Here is a 27,279-nt window from a genome sequence, read left to right on the forward strand (position 1 = left end):
GCCATCGGGCTTTGTCAAATTGTGCAGCGAGCCGAGGCGCCGGTCAGTTTAAAAAGACGTCATTCTTGAAATCATAAGCAAAGAAGGACTAACTTGTAACACGTTACAGTGGCCGCCATATTTGAACGGTCACAATGTGTTTTAAAGTGAAGAAACGACCTTATGGTACATAATTATACAAATGTAAATACAAGCGCCCAACATTACGATAAGATATAAACATCGCATTTAGGCAGCAATTAGTCCTGAATTAAGCCCTAGATGAGCTTGTACATGTAGGCATTCCGCAAACATAAAGTACCACCAGTATCCAACTACAATAGTAAGAAAGGTGAAAAGGCATAGTCATAAATATAACTATATCAACATTACAATTTTTGCAAATTTGCGCAAATCTTTTTGAGCGACCATGATGGGAGTCAATACATGAAAATGCACACTACAAACAATAAAGCCTTGTATAGGCAGGACCAAAGGCTTCACTTTAAATACAAGTAATGTCCTACTTGGAAGAATGACAATAGTGAATATAAATTTTAAATTTCATATTGTAAAAAGAATGGTTATTAAAAATAATTGAGAAATTATTTTAGAAAAGTTCAAAGTTTCAGAAATATGGATGGTACAAACAATCTGTATACCCATACCATGCATCACAATTACATCAGTGGTCATCCCAAGTGTACTGATAACTCCTCGTGCATATTCAATCCATGTGGGATTTTACATTGCAAGTCAATTATGTACCTGGATTCCAGGCGACGTAATTTAAGAAGGCGATCCCCCCCTCTGATATTCGCAGGTACACTATCGAGACATATGTAGACCAACAGATCCCTGTTGCTATTGTGCTTTTTCTCGAAGTGCCTGGCTACAGGGTAAGAGGCATCCTTATTAGCAATCGCACGCATGTGCTCTAAAATTCTAAGTTTCACAGCATTAGTCGTGCTGCCTATATATTTTAGGCCGCAAGGACATACAAGGCAATATATGGCATACGGTGTTGAACAAGTAAGAAACTTAGTAATGCGTTTGGGGATTGCCAAGCCAGGTATTTTATATGTAAGCGTCCGCTTACTATATTTACATGCCTTGCACTTACCACAAGGGTAAGAACCGTTATCTTAGGAGTTAAAACTTGGGGCTGGAAATGACTGGGAGACTAGATGGTCTCTAAGAGATCTGGCCTTTCTGTAGGTGACTAGGGGGTTAGGGGGCAAATTTGCCTTGATGGGGTTATCTGTCAATAAGATATTCCAGTTTTTTCTAAATATCTTCTTGATTTGTCCAGCATTTTCAGAGTAAGTTGTGATAAGGCGAAACGTGCCATTACTGGTTTTAGGGGATTTTTTTAGGCATTAAAAGCTCTTGTCGCTTCAACTTCTTGACTCGCTCATATGCATTGGTCAAGGTACCTTCACTGTAGCCCCTTACTCTAAATCTCTGTAAGCTGGATTTGGCTGCTTTCTCGTAGTCACACTCATTAGAATTATTCCTTCTTAACCTGAGCAATTCTCCATAGGGAATGCTCGCGATAAGAGGACGTGGATGACTACTGGTAGCGAAAAGAGTGGAATTTCCAGCCGTCTCCTTCCTGTAAAGTTTGGTTTGTATTCTACCATCCTCATCAATATATATTGTGAGATCTAGGTAGTTCACAGATGTCTGGCTAATTTGTCCTGAAAATCTGAGATTCACATGATTGTTATTCAGAGCATCAACAAAATTGCCTGCTGTTTCTATGGGATTCTCTAGGATGATAAACAAGTCGTCTATGTAACGATGCCATCCTACAATTTTGTTATTCCATTCTTGATTCTCACTACTCCAGGCTACTTGCTCCTCCCACCATCCCACGAAAAGATTCGCAAAACTGGGGGCGGAGCAAGCACCCATGGCAACGCCTGACAACTGTCTGTACAGCTGTTTGCCAAATAAGAATATGTTGTTATTGAGACTGAATGTCATAAATTCGAGTAACATTTTATTATGCTCATAGAATCTAAGTGGACGTTTTTCCAAGAAACTAGCCATAGCTGTGAGACCATCACCATGTGCTATACATGTGTATAGACTGGTGATGTCAAGCACCAACATACAGTACGTTTCTTTCCAGGTGATTTTATTGATGCAATTCAAAAAATGCTTGGTATCTCTAACATAAGAATCTAAGGACATAACTATGGGGGAAAGAAATGAGTCCACATAAATGGATAGATTTTCTGTTAAGCTCCCATTGGAGGCCACAATTGGCCAACCAGGAGGATTAAAAATATCTTTGTGTACTTTCGGGAGGTAGTAAAAAGTTGGAATAACAGGGCTCAGGCATCGTAGAAACAAGTATTCATCAGTGTTTAACATGTTTAAGTTATACCACTTTAAGATCATGTCATGATATTCTTTCACACTTTGATTGTATACTTTTTCATGTACAGTCATGTAGGTAGTTGCATCACCCAACAGACGCAAGGCCTCTGTTTCATATTGTGTCTTAGTAAGAAGGACAATATTGCCCCCCTTATCCGAAGGTTTGCAAACCAGGCCTGAATCCTCACACAAAGTTTTAAGTGCCTTCTGTTGTCGTTGATTAAAATTGTCTTTAGAGGGCAAATATTTATTAGTGTGTCTAAGCCTTGTGAGATCCCTCACAACGGCCTCTGAAAAAGTGTCAATGGCATCGGGACACATCATGGGCATGAAAGTGGAGACCGGTTTGAAAGCACTGGCCCCCCCTTTCCGCTGAACATCCGCATTCACTAACATTTGAGTGTTGGTTACCTCACCGACACCTCCGATGTTGATTTCCTGATGCAAACCTTCGATTGCTCTTAGACCTCCCAAATCTCTGCACCTCAAAGCGGTGCTGTCTTGCTCATTTACATTCCTCTCCCCATTATGAGTGTCGGCACTGTCTGTATTGTCTGAGTGGGGTTTAAGTTTGAAAAACTTATGAAGTTTTAATTTCCTGGCAAATTTAAAATATATATATATATATATTGCATTCTCAGCGCGCTCACAGTTGCCGGCAAAAAAAGGATTTTATTTATCCAATGCTACGCGTTTCACGATACTGCTCTCTTGATCACAAGCAGCGATCTCGAAACGTGTAGCATTGGATAAGTAAAATCCTTTTTTGCCTGCAACTGAGCGCGCGCTGTTATTTGGAATCGAGTATGCAAAATTACTATCGGCAGTAGCTCCACCGACTGTAGCGCGCCACCAGACAACAGGAGGATTTCCCAGAAGCTGGTTCATCTTGGTAAAAAAAAAATTACAAAAACACACACACACACACACTCACAACAACATAATTTTTCCTTGTGAATCTAGACTCATAGCACTAGATGAGCTACATACCTCCTCCTTTCCTTCCATCCCCGGCATCATCGTTTCCTCCTCTCCATCCTCCTCCTCCTCCTCCTCATCTTCACTGTCTTCATCATCCTCATCCTCTTCATTTTCAGCTTCCTCGCTGCTGTCATCCTCTTCTTCCTCCTCCTCCTCCTCACTACATCCCTGTCAATGAAAACAGAGCACATAGTCAGAATCAAGCAAAGTCACATTCCAATGATTATTCTATCACATCGAAATAAGTACTGTCATAGAACTGACAGGCGGACACATTGTTGATATATAGACAGTAATTGTGAATTACTTGCAATTTAGTACTACATCACAAGAATAATCTTACCATTAGACTGTGTGCCTATTTCAAGGCCACTAGAACACACTTTATGAAACATGTTTATTTTACAGATTTCAAATCTCATGCACTGGCCTACAACCACTGACCAGCAGGGAATAGGAGAGGCAAATGGAAAATTCCACAACAAATACTTCCCAAGCAGCCCTGCTAACTCTGGCGTCAACTCACGACTTCCAAGCCAAATATAGTAATTGCCTAGGGCCACAGGATTGAGACAAGGGAACTTAGTCTCTGCCATGCATGAATACATCAAAATACCCAGGTGTGATCTCCCTACTCATTATCCCGCACCCTGATGTATGAGATGACAAACCTAATACTCTGAAATATCTGGAGACGGTAACCTCTTTGAATTCAGTGGACTACAGCAACAAACATGGTTCCCAGTATGTTTCAAATGTCTTCTCTTTCTGCTCTATCGGCATGGAGAGCTTTTCCATCCCAATCGTCTCCCAAATTTTGTGTCGCCAGGTTTTATGATCTGGAATCCTGCGTTCCCCAAGCAGCCAGTTTAACTTTTTGGTTCTGTGTATCACATTGTGGTGATCTTCCTCTTAGGGATCGAAGGGGGTACATTAGCCCATTTGCTATGCAAAATATCCCATATGATAGGAGACTCAGGATCTTATCTGGCAATTTCATAATCCGCTACTTTTCAAAGAGCCACAGCAGTCTGCTGGCTGTCAGTGTATGTTGTGTGTCTGAAGTATCAGTGTCTCTCCACTCATACAAAGCATAGTCAATTTTAGTTTGTTTGAAGCACTTTATTAGTTTGTGATCCTATAGGTCACCAAACCTTTTGCAACCAGCTTCTAGCCAGGCAGCAAACTCAGCCCCCCTCATCCGGATTACCAATTATGGGAGTGATGGCGATGGACTAGTGAAGACCCTTTCTTGATCAGCAAGTTGTCCTGTGCTGCCAGAATAGCTCTCTTTTCTGTCTTGAAGGCATCCGGGGAACCTTCATCATGTGTCCCCATGATATTGCAATCTATAAAGACCAGTGATTTTCAATTTGGATCCGGTGACACTCCATAGGTGGTGGAGTTGTGATGCATAACTGAAGTTGGTCATTTTTGGTAACCCTAGGCCCCCAGCGCTGCGAGTCTGCTGGGTCAGTTAGTACATGATCTGCATACATTCAGAGCTTCTGAATGTATATCTTCACCACCTTGATGTTTTCATTCAGATAGAATGCAAAAAGATCGGAGACATGTACCATCAAATATTCATTTGACCTGTCAATCTTGGGAGAACGGTTCCATCATGAGCGTCGGTTGAGCTGTGCTCATGACGGAACCGTTCCGTCATGAGCCCGTTGGCTCATTAGAACGTTCAGCACAGCGCAGGAATCTGCGCCGCGCTGAAGGTGTTAAGAAAATAACCATAATAGATACAATAAACAAAAATTTTAAACTGAAACGCCGACCAGGCCGAATGACCAAGTCGCACTGCGGTACACCACGGAGAACTAAGTGGAATACAAAAGAGGGCCCACACCTCAGACACAGACGACAGGCCGAAATGGACTAAAACAGGGGGGGGAAAAAACAGGAGTCGGAGAAAAAGACAAGCCACTCCTGACCAGGAACGTTCAGCATAAACGGAAAGCGACCATCCGCTCCTGTACAAGATTACCCACTTTAAAAAGCCAAACCCAGACACCGCCACCCGAAGGATTCCCCAACAAACAACAGAAGAAGGAAGTGAGGAAGGCTGAGATACAAGGGCACGTCGGAAGCCGAAAGGACAGCAAGACATCACTAGGTGCAGTTGAGACTTAAATATCACAGTTAATAGGGACTCGGCTCTTGAATCCCTAGATACAACCCCCTTTCATTGTGTTTGTTTACTGTTAGGATGAAGGAAGGGGAGAGGTGTGAGGGGGGGGGGGGGGGGGGGGGAGAAAACAGTCCTCACGTTTAACCTATGACACAGTTGTCATGTTGACAGTGGAGGGAAAGTGCATGGGTAGTAGGGGGAAGAGGGGGCAATGCTGCAAACATAGGGGTTAATTTATGGTTTGTAAGTATACGAAGAAACCCTAAGGCTGCAGGTTTAGAGACAAACTTGCGTTTAAGGCACTACAGAAGACATGACCGTTTCAACCTCTCCACAAACACGAGGGGCGGCATACACTAATGATGTGGAACGTTAATGGTCTTGGACACAAAATCAAAAGGGGGTTGGGGGCTAAATACCTCAAGAGATTAAAGCTGGATGTAGTCTTCCTCCAGGAAACGCACCTCTGTGGTACTCATTGCACCTTTCTTGGGAGAGGCATGAACACAACCCTTGCCCACGAAGGATTCTCTTGTAGAAGGGTGTAGGGGTCTCAGAAAGACGCCACCCTTCTACACTCACAAAACCTGGGTAGACCCCAAACGGCACATTTGTAGCAGTACAAGGATCCTGGGGGTAATGTAATGTGTTTACTTGTAAAGCGCACTGTTGCCAGCCGGCGTCCTGGCGCTGTATACCGCTGGGGAACCCGTCCTGGCTTTCCCTGTGGGATGGTCCCTGCTGGGAATCCCCAAGGTGGAGCCAGGCATCCCCGGCGTTGATGAGGCCTTTGTGGAAATTAGGCAAGCTGATGCCCAGAGTTGCCGAGTGGGACCCCTGGTTAAAGTAGGCACCGAGGCGAGAATTATCGAGTCCTCTGACCCTGGTCCACGACCCTGCCGCGTCGGGAATCGAACCTTGGTCCCGGGCTGACTTCTGCTTTCAGGTCTGCCGTCTCTAACCAGTGAGCCACACCACTCCACTTGTGAAGGGAACTCACATTAATCAGCATTTCGCACCCCGCAATTACAATAGCAGACTATGTAAGGTAGCAGAGATCTTACTAGAATTCATATGGGGGGGGGGAATTGAATGATGTAGTAGAGCCGTTCATCCGCACAGGTGTGGCAGCTGGGTAACAGGGGACCACATCACTAGCTGAACTCCTACACAAACTAGGGATGATCGACATCTGGCGCCCACACCACCCCACTGACCACACCTACTCCTACTTTTCAGGGACTCGTAGGGTATTCTCCAGGCTGGACTACCTTTTCACCCCGGCAGGAGAATTAGGGACTGTAGATAAAGTTGAATATTTGGCAAGAGGCCTATCAGACCACTCTCCCCATGGCTCTCAGTAGGAGGAAGATCCCACAGAAAGCTAACACGAGTGATGGTTCAACAAGTGGGACTTATGAGACAGTCGCCTGTGAAATCAAGGTAGACTCCTAACTATACTTTCACGAAAACGATTGCTCAGCGTCATCAGCAGCGCAAAATGCAATTGTGCATAAAACGTAAGAGGGAGGCTCAAGAGATCGTTGCTCTGGAAAATAAGCTCCAAGAGGTGGAAAGTGAAGTAGGCATAGAAGCTGACCAATCCATCTTACGTTAGAATGCAGTCACACGCACAGAATATCAAGCATTAGCCCGCCAAGAGGCAAGATCACTCCTCCTAGCCACACACCATCGCCTACACAAGGCGGGAGATAGAGCATGTTTGGGTAGAAAGGAGATTAAATCCAGGTGGGTGACTGCTGTCCCCAGAGGGAGGGGGCCACGTTTACAACAGCTCAGGACATGACAGATGCCTTCGCAAGCTACGATGTCGACCTCTACAAGGCCAGGGATTTGGCAGACGACTCCCAGATCCATAGATATCTCCAAGATACAAACCTCTCCACACTATCTACGGAAGATCGGGAAACCCTTGATAAAGAACTCACATTGGACTAGGCTGTGTGGTTAATCTTCATGCAGTCAAGATAAATCAATGCTCACTGCACATTGTGGTCACAGTATAACAGTAGTGTGACACAGCATGCCGCCTACAACCCCGTTGGGGCCAGCCGCGTTCAAGGGAAAGGGTGATAAGTGTCAGAGTATTTTTAGTGTGTACTAAGCTCTTCATACTCTGGGAACGTCTTCAAGCGATCTAGTCTAGATGTTGCTGTGTGCGACGAGAGTGTGCAAGTCAATAAATAACAATTAACCAGAGGAAACAAACATAACAGAGGACGGATGACCATTTATTCGCGCGCCCCCACCCCTTCTAACCAAGACTCAATCAATCCAGTGGTCTTATAGAAAGTAGAGCAGGTAAGATGGGCACGTCAATTCCCTAAATTCTTTGGACAGGACGGAAATGAAAGGGGACCAGATTTTAGTATATAATGATGGATCAGGTCCTATCGCCATCGGCAGCCTTTCCATGCCAAACAAGGACCACAAGTGTCTGTGATCCAGGACTTTGTCTGTGCCCCAGTTGGTCAGTGGCAGTCTGTTTGCAGTGTTCAGGGCCAGTGATATCTGCTTTCCTCTAGTGGAGCGAAGTGGATACGTGAGTGTATTGTGGAGTCCCAGGAGGATGTAAGCAGGAAACCGCAGGATCTCTGTTTTAAAGGTCCCGATGTCCTGCAAGACCTTCTCCCGAAATCTAGAAAGGTTGGGCAATGCATTAAAAGATGAAGCAGCTTCCCTGGGCTGCCACATACACTCCATGCACTGGCCATCACACTGCACATTCCATTTTTATATACGTGCAGGAGTATAGCATCAATAGGTGATCATTTTTTATGCAGTTTGTGGGACCAGAGTTATGTGCTGTATGATGAGCCCTATAAAATATGTCTTCCCATTCTTTGTCCGAGAGAGCTTGACATAGTTCTGACTTCCAGGGCGTCTGGCCTGGGGTCTTGTTGCGGAGTATTTTCATCAGGCGGCAATAGATCTCGGAGATGAGCTTCTTATCATCCACTTTGAGGAACAGCCATTTCTCGAAGGGGGTCATAGGTCTTAATCGCCTTTGACCGTATCTAAGGGTCAAGTAGTAAGAGTTGAGTCTTGATCTGATCAAATGGGATGAGACCCTCTTTGTCAAAGAGGCTGCCCATCCGTCCACCGCTTAGCGATGCCTGGGGTCATGCCTAGGGGAGCTCCAGGTTTGTGAACAAAGGCGCCCACAAAATTCTTTATGGCAAATTCCGGCTTATTGAGCGCACATCTACTAAAGATGTATCTGGAAACACGAACAGAGGGTAACCTCCCTCCAGACATTCGCAGCAATATGGTGGTGGTAATCCACAAATAACAGACACACGAGCCGAGAGCTCCCCAGACGCCTGCAAGTGGATAACTAGGGATTCAAATACCTAGGCCTCTACAGAACCATAAACGTCCCACTGAAATGAAAATGAAATGAAATGAAATGAAATGAAAGCAGGATTTATATAGCGCATGGCTGCCCGAGAGCGTCCCAGCGCTGAGATTGCACTGAGCCGGACTCAAAATCCAAAGGGTAGAAACAGAATTCCATAAAGACATGGAAAGATGGCAGCAGCTACCCCTTACACTAGTAGACAGAGCAGCAATGTATAAAATGATCACGCTTTCCAAACTATTGTATATCCTTCAAAACACACACACACACCCCATAGGATACCGAAGAAGTTTTTAGGACAGTTGACAATGAGGTGTGTCTACTAATATGGGCCTGTGGCCAACCAAGAGTTGCGCTCCAGACACTCTAGCCTAACCAATATAACAGGGGGGATTGCCCTCCCAGAAATACAATCATACTATCTTGCAGCACACCTAATAGTTATCAATGAGTGGGAATACCTCTCGGGTGACAACCCCACATATACACTGGAACGGCACCAATTTGAGTCGCAGATCTATTTGCACTACCGTTATAGGGGCAAGGGAACCAGCCACCAATTATCGCCAACCCAGAGGATAATAGAGTAAATTGAAGGGATTCAGAGCGGGATATCCAGATTAGGTGATCTTCTACAGGAGGGTTCCCTGATTAAGTTCAGCTCCCTACAACGGGAATACCAACTGAGAAATAACCAAAGATAAAAATACTTGCAACTACAACAGGCACTGGATGGCAGAGGGTAGACACAGCGAACATACCCACAACTAGAGGGAAGACTCCCTCAGTGAGAAATAACAGAGAAAGCCATTTCATGGACATACAAGACCCTAATAAATATTATCCCAGACAATCTAAAATGCTGAGGACACATTGGGAAAATACCCTGGGAGAATTAGAGGACGTGGACTGGGAAGGTGGCCATTAAATTAAGATGTCTGATACAATTCAAAATCCTCCACAGGGCATACTTAGACAGATCCCGCCTTCACAAAATTGGGAGGGCGGGTTCAGAGTGTCTTCGTTGCAGAACAGAAAACAGGACATACATCCGCATTCTGTGGGAATGGTCACATACAATTATTCTGGGCTAAAACAATAGAGGAACTCAGCAAGAACGTAGGGACACAGCTGCCAAAAGACGACAAATACGCACTGTTGGGAATACCCTCAGAGGTAGACGTGCCCAGATTGTCATGCCTTTTAGTCTATTCATGTCATGTATCCCCCTCTTACATACATTTGTCCCATCCACATGACAACTATTCTAAAGAGGTGACTTTTTACCTAGTTGCAATATACGGTCTCTTCAACACCAGGCGGATTATTCTATCATAATCCCTGTACCTGACAAACATATACATGTCCCCAGGCACGGCACAATTATTCTGTATAAGGGTCACCGCTTTTTTCATCCTTGGCCAACAACCAGCTGTGCATGATTGTACTGTTTAGAAAAGCATTGGTGATTGTTTTCAAAACAACCATGATTGTTTTAAAAACATATTGATTCTAGAAAAAAACACCGCGTGACCACTTTAGTATAAAAGACCCTCCTCACTTCTCCTACAAATTAGAGGAGAATTCCTTCCAAGCTGACACTGGGTCCTGCAAGCTGAATCTGCAACATGCAGCAGTCTCAAATCCCTTGCGGGGTGTCATCCTCAAAGTAGAGCCTGGGTCCTTCGTTCTTAACCATCAGGTGAGGGGGGCCAGTTCTTCCCTAGGGGTTTCATGGCTACAGATGCACATTGCTATACGCATATACACCTACACATCCAGGCCAGGCACATTTAGGCAATTTACTTAGGGCACGCATTTTAGGGGTATGCAAGTGCTACTGTTTTTATCTGAACTGCTTATGTTCATCTTATTAGCACTATGGAAGAAATGTATCTAGTATTTACTATATTGGTACTAGCAATCTCTTTTGAATGCTTCGGTCTTTGTCGCAGCACATATGTTTTACACAAGGCGGTCACTGGACAAATACATTTTTTTTCTCGAAACGTCCTAATCGCAACCCTGTGAATTTTCTGAGTGTAAGCAAGCACGAGTGTCCGAAAAATGCACTGTACTGTTTTTCACAATACCGGAGGAACCAGGGTTGTCATGTTCAGTAGATGCCAGAGACTACCTAAACCACTGTAAGATACAGGGGGCTGGTAGTGGCACTGTAGAGCTAGTTGGTCTAACGTCTGACATATCCTGTGGGGGTGTCCGGAAGCGGTTGGGACACCAATCTCTCAGTTTAGGTCCTACAAAATTTGCAGGTCCTGGGGGACTCCTAGGAACTACACAACAAGATATACTCTTACTTTATGCAACTTGGGGGTAATGGTGGCCAGAAGGGACATAGCCAAACAGGGGGCACCCCAAGCCCTCCTACACTGCTTGAATGGGAAAAGTTGACATAAAAGAGGGTGCCCAAGGAAATGTTTCAAGATATTGGGCCCCTGGCTAAGATAATATGGACTGGAGATAATTGGCGAGTCCAGCGAAACTCAACCTCTAACTGTAGAGGAATAGAGGTGGAAAGTGGGTCTATATCCACCCGGATGCAATGTGGAGATTTACATTCAACAAGGACAACTGAGAACGTGGACAATGCCAGCACTAATTTGTAAGCATGGTATCAATGATCTGATTCTATACACCTGTGACCTCATGTTACTCTTCGTATATGATGTGAATTTGTGTTATCAGAAAATGTATAGTAAAAAGTATTCCCCAAAAACCCACACAAACAGTAAATGTGCAAGCTCCTAAAACCACCACCCCGCTTCATTTTTTAACTATTATTTTTCGGTACTAGTTTTGTGATGCAGTATGCAACAACCAATCTATAGTACAGTACATACAACTATGAGATGTATACGTTTGAATTAGACATTGTGCGTGAACCCTGAGAAATAGATGTAACCAGTAGTGGTTCCTCAACTCCCAGTACAGGATCACAAATGAAGCCCTTCAAACCTCCTTATTATCAGGAGTGTACAGCTTTCTCTCCCCCTAACCCCAAAACACTCCTCAAAGTAAATTCTCGGTTCCCTGCACTACCCCTTTGTCATCAACCATTCCTCTATAAAGTGCTTCTAAGCTGGCTACCACCAAACAGATGTAAATGGACGGTAGCAATTGTAAATAAACATAGAATGTCTACATAGTTATCAGAATCTGAATCAAAAAGTGTTTCCTAAGAAATATAGAATTTGCAATAAAGCAAATTTGTCACTCTTTATTTAATATTTATGACTTTATTTATATGGTAGGATTGTATCCATTAAATAGTTGCGACAACATCCATATTAACCCTTTAAGTGCTGCCGTCGGCCAACGGTCGTCACGGGCACTACCTCCCCAGTGCTGCGTGCGACCGTTGGACGTCCAGTTCAGCACTGGATAATGGACAGCGCAGCACTGGGGAGGTATATTTACGAGCTCCTAAGGTGTAAAGAAAAATATACAAAGCACGTTTTTGCGAAAAAGCATGCAGTGCATAGTGGACTGGGGTGACCGCGAATCTCAAAGGCAAGAAGGAACCTTGGAGGTATCAAGTCCAGGTTCAGGAAAAGCAATCCGAAATGTATGCTTTTTAACCTGAGGCGTTAAGTAAATATATGTGTTGTACATTTGTGGCACAGGGAAGATATGGTTCCATACCGGATGTCATGGTGATTAGTGGATAATCGACCACGGTGGGTTTAAAATAATCTGTACGCTCTCTAGCATTGATACACAGGGAATAAAAGTCTTTACAGTGTTCTTACAAAAAGTACAAATAGCCTCTGGGCTATTGTATAATTCTGGCAGAACCATATGAGCACACCATTTTTTTTTATTTAACCTAACCAAGGAATCTTCATAGCCTTATACAATTTTAAACAGACCGTACCAGGTTAAAACTGGTTTTCTTCTTAGTCCAAGTTGATGGCCACAACATAAGCAGGTACATTTTGGTGTAATCAGTAATGTAATCAATCCAGACTTGAGTGGTACAGGTAAGTCAAAGTGCTAAAGTGTACTGCCAACAACCTCTTAAACTGCATTCTCAATGTCATGTATATAAAAATTGCCCTGCACACCCTAAAGCTCGTCACCATAGATAGCACTCAAGAGACATTTGGCTTTGTATACAGTCACCTGTTCTTCTAAAGGTGTTATACCCAGTTTCCATGAAAACAAACACCTCAATTATCCTCGATATCTCAGCTGACCAAACATGTCCTGGTGGCTTCCAACTGCTTGTTTCATAGAACAGGACCCAATAAATATTGAACAAGCATTTGCAATGAAATAGGTCTCGCATACACGAGAGTTTGAGCTAATGGAATTGTAAATGACAATTACTTTTATTTATGTGTTTTGAAAGTTGCAAGCGATGTGTAAATACGCACTTTGTACTTCTAGTCCTCGCTTACGAGAAGCAAGGCTGGCAGTAATTGCCTCTTTTACTGCCAGCCTTGCTTCTCGTAAGCAACTAGAAGTACAAAGTGCATGTTTACGCACTGCCTGCTGGTTTTCAAAACATATATAAAAGGCATTGTCATTTACAATGCCAACAGCTCAAACTCTGGCAAATGCGGAACCTATTGAATTGCAAATGCTTGTTGAGCTGTGAGACAGAGGCGGCAGCAGCTATAGGAAGGCAGGGACCGTGATGCCAGACCCTGCGTCTCAAAAGGAGGAGGCAGCTGCAGCCAAAACAGTCTTTGAATGCGCAGCAAACGTGGCAAGATAAGAGATTTACAGCCCTGTTTACAGCAGAGTTCCGTCAACCACAAACACTGGTCTCCAGTGCTACACCTTAAACAAAGAAAAAGTGACACAAGCTCTGAGTAACACATGTAACAGGGCAAGTCCTTAAAAGTGGGAGGAGCTTTTAAAGCCCATATGCTGAATACGCAAGCGTTGCCTAGGCGAGACCTAAAAATAGGAACAACTGGACCTTGGTGTTATTGACGAAATAGGCTCTGGGTTTCACCCTCTTAGGGCCATAGACCATAATCTGATATTTATACTGGTTAACAGTCAGATCCATGTCTGCCATAAACCTAGAGAACAGATTCAGCAGTTTCTGAAACCCTTTGGTGGTTCTGGCCAGATGCACTTAATCCTCCCAATTGAGTACAACTGGAATTGGGCAGATGCCTACTCAGAGTACGACTTTACTTGAACTGACCAGCTGTTTCTCAAGGCCACTTCAACATCTGCTCCGACCTATGCGTGGATCTGTCCTGCTCGTTGAACTTAGCCAGATTCAGATCACCTCCAATTAGAACATCTTGGTCCGGTGTTTGTATGAGGTTTGCAATAACTGAATTTAGGAATTTTTCTTAAACTATGGTCAGTGCATATACCATTGTCACTGTAAAAGGGTACTCCTGTAGGAGCGTGGCTCACCACCAAGGAATCTCCAAGCCCCACGATCCAGCAAGTGTGTGACATGGATCTCATCTTTATGGGCTCCCCCTCCCATGTGAAGAAAATGTGAAATAGGTGCCCTCATCTGTATGTTATCTTTGCTTCTTAGGTAATCCTAGACCACCTACAACGCGATACTTATACTGAAGGCTGACAAATCTTGGTAAAGTGCAATCTTATTACCTTCAAACGCAATCTGTTGCATGGTCCTAGCTACTGCCAGGGTGTCTTCCTATTGTTTTAAGTAGTGAAGGAAGGTCAGCAGTAGGGGTGGGCTTGGAGCGTGGAGTTCAGGCAAAACTCTGCCAACCGCCACATGGTGGAATTTTTATTCGTGGCGGCTCAACAACGTTAAGTTGATGGGCGCAAGCAAGAATTTGCACCCCTAGCCCGCTTTTTGACGGGTCACTACCACTCGTGTTGAAAAAGCTGCAGCTCGCCTCAAAAAAGCAGCAGCTCGAGTAGAGAATTTACTTGAGCAGCAACAAAAAAAGCAGCACCCTCTGGTGCACCGCTTGGTGCCACACGCAGAACATGGCACGGATGCTAAAAATCTGTAGAATGTGCCAAAGTTACGCTGCCCGCAGGACTGTGGAATCTCGCAGAGGTGTTTAGGTTAATGATATGTTACATACATTTCTAACGCGCACAGCTACTCATGAGTATCCCGGCGCGGTGTGTAGCAGGGTATGGAATCAGACAGAGATGTGTTTTTATTTTTCTCTTAAAAACCACTGGATCCCGAATAGAACGCAGGACAAGGGGAAGAGCATTCCAGGCCGCAGCAGCCTTCTCGGCAAAGGATCTGCCCCCAAGCCTCTGAAGCTCGAAGCGGGAAATCTGAGCAAAAGATAGGGACGAGGAGTGAAGTGGGCGCACAGGAGCATAGAACAAAAAACGTCTCTGCAGGTAAAGAGGACCACAGCCATGAAGGGCACGATGGGCCAGGACCAGCGATTTAAATTTTACTCTTTCCGCCACTGGGAGCCAGTGAAGGGATCCCAACTGAAGTTGGGCACTGTTCCCAGCCGAAGTGCCCAGTAGGAGTCTAGCTGCCGCGTTCTGAACCACCTGCAACTTCAACAGGTAGCCCGGAACGCCAGCAAAAATGGCATTGGCATAGTCCAGCCGTGACAGGATCAGTGCACAAGTAACCGTTTTCCTCGATGCCTGAGGTAGAATGAGAAAGAATCTTCGGAGAGTTTTGAGAAGGCCAAAACAGCAGCAGGCCAGCTTCGTAGATGTGTGTTGAAAAGGAATGACCCTCATCAAACCATACCCCCAGATTTTTTGTGGGCTTCCCTATGGAGGTAGGCAATGGAAACTCAGGAGGCCAAAAGGAGCTCTTGAAAGTTAGGAGGGAATTTCCCAAACAGAATCTTGGACTTCTCTTCATTGCACTTGAGCTGTGCACCTGCCAGCCATTTAAAAATAGAGGATAGACAGTATTGAACCAGAACCACATAATCTGCATTTTTGACCCAAGTGAAAAGAAGCTGGGTGTCATTAGCATAGGCCATCACCTTGGCCCCCAACTTCTCCGCCAGATGTATCAGCGGAGTCACTTAAATATTAAAGAGAAGGAGGCTATCGGAGGATCCCTGGGGAACTCCAATAGTCACTGGCTGAGGGGAGGAGGAAGATGTTGGGAGCCAAATCTGCTCAACTCGATCCTCCAAAAAAGACTTAAGCCAACCCCAAGCGGCACCCACCATACCTATCCTGGCCAATCGTGCCAAGAGAAGTTAGTGCTGGACAGTGTCGAATGCAGACAAGAGGTCCAGCAATATTAATGCAGCCCTCCCACCGGCATCCAGGAATGGCCTCAACCAGAACTGATTCTGTACTATGGAATGCCCGGTATCCTGATTGGGCTGGATGCAGGAGTGTCTCCCTTTCCACAAATTCCGTAAGCTGTTTATTAGCTACCTTCTAACACACCTTAGCCAAAGAAGGAGGGAGATAGGCCGATAGTTCCCTGGGCTAAGGGGGTGCAATGACGGCTTTTTTTTTTTATAAGTGGCAAGATCTTAGCCAACTTCCAAGCCTGTGACACCACCCCGTTCTGAAGGGATATATTAATGATGGTATTCACTTCTGTGTTCATGGCTGCTGCCATTACTGCCAATATCCTAGCTGGACAGGGGTCCGAGGGTGAAACAGACGTTAGACCCTTTAGAATTTTTAAGGATTCCAGGGGGTCAACTGTCCTAAATGTGGACAAAGAACGGACAGGGTCAGCAAATTGGGAATCCACTGGCACCCCAATGCTGGTGTCACAGAGTGTGAACGCCGCCTGAATAGTCTGGATCTTATCCCTAAAAAAACGAGGGAGTATTACACCAGGTAGTCGAAGACGGCAACGCGTTAGCTTGGGCCAGGGGAGCGATAAAGCTCTGAAATATAGAAAAAATGTATTTTGAGTTGTTACTGGCTGATGCAATGCGGGCTGAATAGAATTATTCTTTAGCATCCTCACAGTATACCTTTTGTCTGTCCCCAAGCTTCCGCTTCGCTGCAGGACAATGTCCATCCCTGCGCCATGCCCGCTCAAGGAGTTTACAATCATGCTTCAGAGCTTTGAGGGTCGGATTATACCAGGGTTTGGAGGGAGATTCCCTAGCCAGCCTGACAGGCCGTGGTGGGACCACCGTGGCTACTGCCTTGGCAACCCAGCTAGTGAACCCATCTAAATGCTCCTAAAGCTCCACTGCTAAAACGGGTCTAGAAGTTTCCAAGGCCAGGTTGAGCTTTAGCGGGTCAATTTTCCCAAAAGCTGGTTTACAGCATGAGTGGGCTAGCGGCCCAGCATTGGACGCTTCCCACGAAAAATAGGTTCGAAAATGATCTGACCAAGAGACCGGACAGGGATCCTTCACCAGGATAGGAAAGTTGGTACAAATAGGGTCAAGTATATGGCCGGCCTGATGAGTGGGAAGGATGACATGCTGGTCAAGTTGAGCCAGATGTAGAATATCCAGCAGGTCACATGCATCCTTAGTATCTGCTTTATCCAGATGGATGTTAAGATCACCCAGGACCATGTAGTGAAAAAATTTAACTGCCCTAAAAATCATCGCGTCCCCAAGCCTGGAGAAAAGATCCCACCTGGCCTGGGTGTCTATAAATCAAGGAGCCACCTAGGATAAAATGTGCAGAGAAACAAATGCTGAAGTCAAGAGCTTCGTATCCTTCCCATGTAGTAGCATCCCCTCTACAAAGTTCCCACTTATTCCTGTATATAATAGCCACACCGCCCCCTCTCCCCAACGGGCGGTCAGCTCTAGAGATCCTATAGCCCACAGGTATGGCAAGGGTGATAATCGGATCTGATGTGGAGTCAAGCCAGGTTTCCGTCAAGAACAACAAATCAAGAGATCTGTCTTCTAAGCAGTCGAAGACATCTTGATGATGTTTCCTGAGTGAGCGAGCATTAATCAAAGCTGCCCGAATAGGGGGGCCAAGGTAAACTGGCGAGAAAAACTATGTTTTTCGTCCAAAAGGGCAGGCCCCACATCCATCTTGAACCCACACAGTGTGCAGACATGATTTATTTCCTTAGCCACAGCACAATCACCAGCAGGGCAGCAAGTAGAGGGAGCAAGGGCACATAAGGCAATCCCAGTATAGCTACGTCTTGTTTCGGCAGCTCTCAGTGGCACCACGGTAACTGTGTGGAATTCGGCAGAGTGAAATTCCACGAGTTCTGCCCACCCCTAGTCAGCATATCAGGAGCTCAGTTCCTTGCCCCATAACCAGACTCACATGGTGTATGGCAAGCACAATGCCCTCTTCCACAAGGTACAGGCGGGTGCATCGGAATAGCCTCTTGAACAGGTCCATGACTTCTCTCACATTTGTTGGAGCCCCTTTTCTAAAGTTTTCCCTTTTCAAATGGTTTTCAACGCTCTCTAGGTGTGTCTGTAGATCCACTACTAGCTCCTTCGAAGGGGGGGGGGGGAGGTCACCTCCAGTCAGAGCCCAGACTACTACTTTTCTGACGTGTCCTGTGGCTTCTAGCCTCTAGATCCAGTTTTCCCAGATAGGATGCATCTTGCTTGAGGCTCTGGATGCCTACATTGCTCTTAGAGCAAAAAAAAAAAAGTCCACTGGCAGTCCTGGACGAGATCCTCCATCAATGAGGATATCAGAGGGGACTCTGTTGGTGCACTTTTCTGTTGGAATTCAAAGTCACTTGGAAGGAAACCAAAGAAAAGTTAAACTTCCACTTCTTGGCTCAGTGCACCCATTCGAGAAAGTATCGGCTTAAAGGTATTCTCCTGCCTACGCATATGAGATGCCATGCTACTGTGGTTCACAGGGCTGAGAGTGGAGATGGTAGTGGATCAAAGGCTAGTCAAGCTGTGTGAGGTCTCGTGCTGAGGCTCCGCAGCGGCTGGGTATCCATCAGGCTTATGCACCCCTGCCACCCCCACATTGGTCTAATCATACACACAAGGTCAGCAGTCAGCTGGCTTCACTGTGAATGGCAGCATTCTGCTCTTTCACAATGAGTATACCTGCACACAAAGTAGTTTTGTTCAGTGCTAGTAACTACTGTAGCAGTCTGTGCTTTTTTTTTTTTAAATTAAAAAAAAAAACAATTTTTACTTTTGCCAATGTTTATTATAATGGTGCAGGCCCGGCAGCTCCAACACCAATAAGGTTTAACAAAAAACATGCCAAAACATATTATTGTGGACGAGTGAGCGACAGACTGTCCTGTTACTGCGAGAGTCAAGAGTGTTGTGTTCTGAGATGCCAATTCACTGGTTTCTCTGGTAAGGTTAGGAGGGCAAGTGAGACACCATAGCTAGTCGGCTCTAGGTACTGAGGTGGTATGGCGCCTCAGTCCCTACATGCTGATGTTCTATGGTCTCAAGCATAGTTCTATTCCAGGGTAGAATCCCTGCAACAGAACCACTTCCCTAACTATAGTAAAGAGAGTGGTTTAGCACATCTACTTGAAACAATGTCTACAAAAAGGTTATTTTGGGGGATTTCTGCATTAATCAATCAATATCAAATACATATTATTCATTACTCAGGTTACACATATTTAAGTCCACTTATTTAGTAGCAGAGTTCTAGCCAGAATCCAAGCAGGTCTCTTGAAATGGTAAATGCCTTTCACTTGACTTGTACTACAACGCTCAGATATAGTAAGTGGCAAAAAACATGCAAACCGAAAAACGAACAGCAGTGTAGCGTCCTGTAATGCTTTATGATGTTAATGTTGCATGTCTTACCTCACTGTCTTCCTCCTCTTCCTCTGCCTCCTCAGATTCATTCTCACTGTCCTCAAATATGGCAGACTTTGTGCCACGCTGTGGCTTGGCAGCGGAAGAAGAACAGGATGGTCCAGCTTCGCCAACCGAAGAGGTCGCCTTCTTACTTCCGCTCACCTCTGGCTTTTCTGTTGTGCTGCTTGCATCTTTGCTCATGGTGTCTCCTGCACGACTTTTCCTTGTCTTAGAGGTGTCCAAACTGGATGAGATCCCGGTAGCTTCATCAACCTTGCAGTTCTTGCTTTCCCGGTCTCCAGAGCCTACCTCTGGTTCTACCTCTCCATTAACAGTAGGTTCCTTGGGAGCTGCTTTTTCATCTTTGTTGCAATGCCCCTTCTCGCCACCATCTATGGCTGCTTTGTCCTTTACACTTTTGGCACAGTTTTGTCCATAGCGTGTTAGCAACTCTTCAATAGTCATGGTAGCTTCCTCGTGCAATAGGGCAGTTTCCTCGTTATCCACTGAAATAAAAACAGAATAATATTTAAATGGAGCGTTTTAACTACTCGATAAATCAATGCAACTGAAATGCCTAAAGTGCAATGAACAAGTCTAAAACTTCTATTTTGCTATTTTATATGGTTACAACAGACCAAAGTGAATTCCATGAGCGGTCCTGCCAGAGAGACAGTGAACCGGCATTCCTAGATGCTAAATATGTTTGGCATTTGGAAAACGTAATATTGCAGGTGGGATGGGTGAGGCATGATGCAGAGAAGCCTGGCCCTTACACCATAGACATGCATTCATGAGAGAGACCATCTTCAGTGAATACAAGCCCGAATCCGGAGGCTGGCAGAAACATTGTGAGGCAGGCAAATCTACAGACGATTATCTGGCCCCAGTTTCTCAATCTTTGTAGGACTGTGATGGACTCGAGGGATGTTGGAGATACTCAAGCATTTCCTTATGAAATGTATGGGATTTAACATTCCTCTCAATTATACTTACTTAAGATCTTATACCGAATAATGTCCCTGCTCCTGGCAGCCTCTGGCGAGTTAAGCGGGTTAGCATATAGTTCAAGATGAAAAATTTGCTCCATGTACTGGGTTGCACCTCTGGACCCTTAATTTTAGGAAGCCATCTCCTATGTAAAACTGTATTTTGACACTGCATATTTAAACGGGCTTACTGCATAACAGAACCATTTCATTTTGAAGATACCAGTACAGACAAGGTGGATGTGTTTGGGTAAATTTGTTCCTACATCTTGGAAAACATAGGTGCATGCATCGTAAGTATCTGCCCTGAAGTCCTAAACATTAGAATTGGCACCACACAAATAAATATAACCAATTCGCTAATTAATGGTAAATTAAAAAGCACAATGTCAAAACACAGGGACACCAAGGCTGGAAGATATTTGTTTAGATTTTTGTTCCCCATCAAATTTTCTTTTGACAGTTGTCAATCATATGGCAGTGGAAAGAAGCTGGGACGATTTGTGGAGTGGGTATGAATAAACCCCCTTTCCACCTTTGAATAAAGTGTTAAATAAACTCAATAACTGGCAAGTCACAAATTACACTTTTCTTAAAAGCAGGAAACCAATTACCATAAAAAAGTAATCTTTCTAATTTCTACAAGTCAAGCTAATACATTTTAGTTTCATCAATTCTCATGTCTCACAAGACTGACATTCCAACACTTGAGTTATGAAGAAATACATGTTTAACGAGGTAAGCCTATGAAGAAATACATGTTTAACGAGGTAAGCCTATAGAGAAGTTGAGTAAGCAGTTTATAGGTTCAATTGTAACAGCACCATCCTCAGGGTACCGTCTTAAAAGAGGAGAGCGCATCACAACTCACTAATTACATTTAAGCAATGTGTACCCAGATCTAACTTTTACAAGACACAACAGCTGACTGTCATGCCAAAAAATGTTAACGAAAGAAAAAATTACTTTTCTGTTGTGCAAATGTTCTTTATCACAGAGTTCAACATGGTTTCCAAACTTGTGGGTCTTGAGGAGGATTGCCTTTTATCACTACAACGAACATGACAGTTTTAATGTAAACCATTACTCAAAGGATGCATCAGGTTTGACTGAGCACCCCACTCTCCTTTCTTGGATTACCTGACCTGGAGGAGCACTTAGGATTGACCGCTAGTTACTCCTTGCCTACTCCTCCAATACAAGAAATTTTTCTAAATTGCATAGGAAATTTAGTACTTGGTGGGTAGCTAAAAACAAAAGAACTAGCACACTCCAGGTGATTTGCAAATGGATAGGCTCAGTACTGCAGCCTATGTTTGCTTGGTGACACTCAAGCAGCAGTTAATAGAATGGAGACCTCTAGCATATGTACATTACTAAAATATCAACCCCTTACTCCTCCATCTTAGGCGCAAATTTAGGATAGCCGAATTGGAAATACTTTTCTTCGGTATTTAAGCTATAAGTTTCCATTCCTTCATGTATTTCCCCAGTGTTTGGGACGATACGAGTTCGGCTTTTATTCCAGGTTTAGGAATATTAATGAATATCAAGTGACTCAGAAGGAGGACTTCAGGTTAAGTCACTGATGTCACCATTAAAGTCCTAAACATCCCTTCCTCCCCAGTCCCATACAGTCATCAGACTGTAAGCCAAACTATTGGATTTAAGTCAAACTACTTTTTGCAGATCAATTAAATAAACTGAGGACACCAACTGCAGGTCTGTGGAGCTTATTAGCTGCTTAAACACAACAGTATGTATTACTTAAAATGAAGCTACACGCTTACAAAACAGTAAATAAAAATGAGAAAAATAGATTATGCTGGTTAGCAATGCAGCCTTCAGGGGCTATAAAAAAAATGTAAAAAGTAAAAATATAAATGGCTTTAAATTATACATTCAATTTAAACAAAATATGACATTCCTCCTACAGAAAAGCATAGCTTTCTTAATATTGGAAGAATCTCTTAATAGAAAAATAAAAATCCCACCTGTAACCAGACATTCATAATGTCAACGAAGATCCAATGTCAGAACAAGAGATATTTGAAAATCATTCAATAAAATGAACAGTAAATCTGCTCTGGAAGCTGCAGACTGAATCACTTGTAACCACAGCATCGCTTATTGGCCTTGCAGATTAAATGTCCTCATATGCAGTTAGTAGCGAAGTTGTTATTTGGTCCTGGCCAATATTAACAAAGACAACCCGTAACAGTAAATAAAGAAAAGTGTGAGAAACAATACTTGGAAAGTTAAACGTGTGGAGCTAGTGAGCACACCATCCGCAGTTACATGTACATAAAAGACATAGTTTGAAGTTAGTGTCACGTCCACACTTTATAAAGCGCTGATCATACGGTGGCAAATACATATTACGCCAACCCCTGAACTGACCACTGGAATTTAACAAGGAAACTTGAATGTAGCAAGGACACTTATTCGCCAAAAGGTAGGTATGCAGTTTTCTAGCCTCATCAATTTTACTTACCATCATCCTCCTCGGCCACTTTCTCCTTGTCATCGTCGTGGTCATTAAGAGGCCTCCCAGCAATCTGACATAGCTCTTTGATGACGTCTTCAGTTGTGAGTTTGCTATCGATGGCCAGAAAAGCATCTTCCAAAGCCTAAACCCAAAGAAAGTCAGATCACAGAGGAGAAAGCTAGTAGTAAAAATTCACCGGCCCGGGGATTCATGAACTGACGGTTCTGTAGACTTATTTCCCTTTAAAAGTGCAATCATGCAAAAAAAAAAAAAGCCCGGTCTTCTAGAAAGCTCAGTTCATTTAATCACAATTCAGTAACAGCCAATAAATCTGTACAATGTATGCTCTACAGAAGAAAGGTAAAAAGAAGGTAAAAAGAAGGTAAACTGAATAGCAAACCTTTAAATGAAGAAACAGCGCCTCATTCAGAACAGCCTTATTCTGCTGCAGTATGTTCCCTCTATACAATGAATGAATAAGCATCTTCCCCTCTAGGATTGCAGATCAACTGGGTATGGGAAGTTCAATCATTTTTTTGTAACAAAACATTTGTCTCTTATATCCCAACCCTATTCATTTCTTAATCTAGCTACCTGCTGGTTGGGCAAAATTATAATTTTTTACAGCCATCTTAGGGGTCCTTACTTCGACCTGAAAATTGGTCCCTTGCTATGGGTTTATTTTTTATTTTCTGCAGACTTATAACAACTGTGAAACAAGTAGAGCTAATTAAAATCATATATATATATATATATATATATATATATATATATATATATATATATATATATATATACACACACACACATATATACACACGCATACATACATCAGGGGTGTGGAATTTATTAAAATATCTACTTGTCCATAGGACAAGTAGCTTCATAAATCTACTTGCCCTGTAACAAAATCCACTTGCCCCTTTGGTGCCATGTACTGCAGTGACAAATAATAGCGGCAATCTAATTTTATAAGAGCTCTGATAATAGCCTCTCTGATTATACTAGGGTTCATAATATATAAGAGTTTGAATACTAGCAATTTACTTATTTTAACACCTTTCAGCAGATCTACATACTGGGGCTAAAGGTAGTGATAAGCAATGGTTCCACGGTTGGAATGCCTTTTAGAGTCTGTGCAAACCTACTAACTTGCATGTTTAAGTGGGGTTGACCAGCTCTTCTCTAATCTTTTCAGACACTGACAAAGGTTAGAAATGTACTTCTGACAGTGGCAGAAGGAACATTTCTTGCTGGGCTGGGAAAAATGTGGTTGGAGGAAAAGCGAACTTGTAAACGCTCAACAGATGTTCGTAGGAGCTAAATTATGCAATCATCTTTGGAAGTGCTAAAATGCAGTTCACAAGTATTTTTTAGGAGTACAATTTTGTGGCCTTCATGCGAGTACATGAAAGCTGTGAATCTGCACCAATGCAAGAAAATAAACCATGGGTGAACTTTCGCGACTTTCTTTAATAATTGGGTTCCTAATTTGGTCTGGGTTAAGCAGGACCTTTTGTTTTTATGAAAATTCTATCTATTGACTGGCTTCACCTTGAGAGTCAGCATTCTGCTCTTTTACAAGCAGCGTATCAGAACACATAGTAGTTTTGTTCAGTGCTAGGAAATACCATGGCAATGTGTGCTTTGAGACCAAAAACTATTTTCCAATAGTTGTTGTAATAGTTAGGACCCAGCAGCTCCAGCAACAATAAAGTTTTACATAAACCATGTTAAAACAAGACACGCATTGACAAAACCAAAAGGTTGACCACCAAAGTCAGACCTATTAGCATTGCCAGTGCTTACTTATTTTCATGTTTCCCATAATCTTGTTGAAACTGGTCACACTGATTTTCCATTATGAATTTTGTTTGGAAAAACTAGTATGTATCCACACATTTTAATAAATGATGCTTCACATTGATGGTACCTAAAATTTCACAGTAGTTTAGCAAAAACGGAGGTAAGGTTTTAGCGGTGGCATGAGATGGTTACTGTCTTAAGAAGCAGAGTTTATAAAGTAAATACCTTTGTGATTTCTGCCATAAAGAACATAGCATCAGTACACTTTCACATTGTTTTACTGTCTTTCCTGAGAAGTTTGCACTGTTAGCTGTTCCTGGCTTTAGTAGCTTCCAGTGGTACCTTCTCCATGTATTTACTTGCTCTGCATTTTATTTCTTTCCAGCTGAAAAAAATGGTCTTCCTGACTGCCTAGTGGTAAAAGTATCAGCAAGGTGCTTTGATGTAACGTTCAGCCCAAATGCAAGGTGTAGCTGTTGTAGAGAATCCAAAGCCCCGGGAAGAGAAAACAAATATAACACAAAGGACAGACTCATGGGCCTCTGCAAAAATTTGGACCCTGAAAACAATACATCTTATTGAAGTCAAGGAGTGGGAAGCCCCCTCAATCTATCCATCCCAAACAGTAGGAGGAGGATTTCTTTAGACCAGTTTTTCCTAGGGTCTCAACATTTTCGCTTTCCTGCGTCGATTGTTAAGGTGCCTATTTGTATACGTTGCATATACACACATGCACGTCCACCCATATTAGCTCCTCTAACTAGTCATCTCTGCCAGTACATTGTAGGCAACCATTCCATATTTTACCTAGTACCAGCACACTATTCACATAGCTCTTGAGGAAATGTAGCTCAATTATAATCGGCCAAACGAGGGCACTGAACCTTTAACTTTGACTCACTTTCAGTCAACCTCACAGTGTGATCCTTGGCAAGTGTTTTGTTTACTTGTTTCTCCATTTCTTAATCTACTAAAATTGGTGGTACTTGGATAAAGGTTAACCCATTACTAAACGCTACCTAAAACAAGTGTATATTGCTAAACAGCACAGAGGCACTGGGTTTAACCAAAACTTTAATAGTGTTTGCAGGGGTGATGAAGAGTTTTCAAAGCTTAATTATTGCTGTAAATTTGATAAAGGTGCAGCATATTGGGAAACTCATGGTTGTTTAGTGGGTGAATTCGATGGTACGTCCTTATTCAATGAGAACTGAGCTGACCCTGCTGTAACCCCTTTGTAGCCCTCAAGTCACCTATCCTATTGCAGATCTAGTCTTGTGCCCTGGCACTTGAAGAGGTCACTCTCCATTTAGCACCCCATGTTTCCTTAAAGCCATGCTTGGTAGTTCACAGAAAAGCATATACATTCCCTCAGTTCAAAGACAAGGCTTTAGTAAAATCAGGTAATTGAAAATAAGATTTACATTGACTGTATTTCGTACACACACCACAGCACAAGTCCGGGGTGGAAAAGGGTGGACTGAGTCCCCTCACTAATCAAAGGGCACACAGTTGTGTTTTGCCCAAGGCAGAAGGAAGATCAGGTATGTCCCTTTTACAACTGTATGAAGACCCATGCAGTTACCTAGCATTTTCATTACTGTTTCCAATGGCAAACATATGCCTTTGTGTTTACTTGCAAAGTGGCTCACGTTATTTTTGTGTCACTAGACATCTTCCCCCTCCTCCAGAGGAACCCATGATGGGGGTAAACTGTCCGCCACTGGCATTACTTTCTTAACAGTGTTGGGAGTGTGATGTTTTGCAGTTTTATGGTTTTACGAATTACAGCATAATCCAAACAGAGCAACTAACAATTTGCTCTTTACAAAATATACATGAAGCACCCTTTATGTACTCACTAAAAACTGTTGTTTATGACTGTAACTAGGAAGAGTCTTTATGTCACTACGTACCCCTTTGTGTTTGGGAAAACATGATTTACAAGAAGTAAAACGAATATAAAACCTAGTTCAGCATTTCACTGCATAATAATATTTGTTGTTTATCTAAAGCAATTATACAATTAGGGAACCAATTCTGGAGAGCTGACAAAGCCTAACAATATAAACAGTGTTTGTGTGCAAAATGCCACATTTTTAATGCATCGCACAAGATAGTAACATTACTTGCTGTTACATCACTTCATGTGATTGTCTCTGTGCTTTGTCTATGCTAATTAGTCCACTAGCGATTTTCTTTAGAGCTTGTGCCCTGCATACCATCACAAACCTGTCTACAAAAGAAGACTGGGGTGTCCCTTCTGGTTTCATTTCCCCCTTCTCATTCCTGGTGCTGCAGAGCACCTGGAAGAACGAGCTGGCAAACAGCACAGCGCCCACCAAATAAACCGGAGGCATGACGGGCCAATTGAAAAGACAGAAATGGGGGTGGGCCAGAGGCCTGTATGAAAGCGAAAGTTGCATGGGTAAAGTAAGGAGCTTTAATGCAAGCCCTAA

The 27,279-nt window shown here is 43.4% G+C and overlaps 1 protein-coding gene across 1 annotated transcript in view; it reads right to left on the minus strand.

Annotated features, from left to right (window-relative positions):
• PPM1G (protein phosphatase, Mg2+/Mn2+ dependent 1G) overlaps positions 1-27,279 on the minus strand; it is a 110,598-nt gene that overhangs the window by 56,093 nt on the left and 27,226 nt on the right. Inside the window, exons 4-6 of the mRNA XM_078650109.1 lie at positions 23,021-23,156; positions 19,544-20,043; positions 3,358-3,516 (exon numbers count right to left, since the gene is read on the minus strand). Coding sequence (XP_078506235.1) covers positions 3,358-3,516; positions 19,544-20,043; positions 23,021-23,156 — 795 coding nt within the window. The remainder of the gene's footprint in view (positions 1-3,357; positions 3,517-19,543; positions 20,044-23,020; positions 23,157-27,279) is intronic.

This window comes from Lissotriton helveticus, chromosome 6, assembly GCF_964261635.1.
Source record: "Lissotriton helveticus chromosome 6, aLisHel1.1, whole genome shotgun sequence".
NCBI lineage: Eukaryota > Metazoa > Chordata > Amphibia > Caudata > Salamandridae > Lissotriton > Lissotriton helveticus.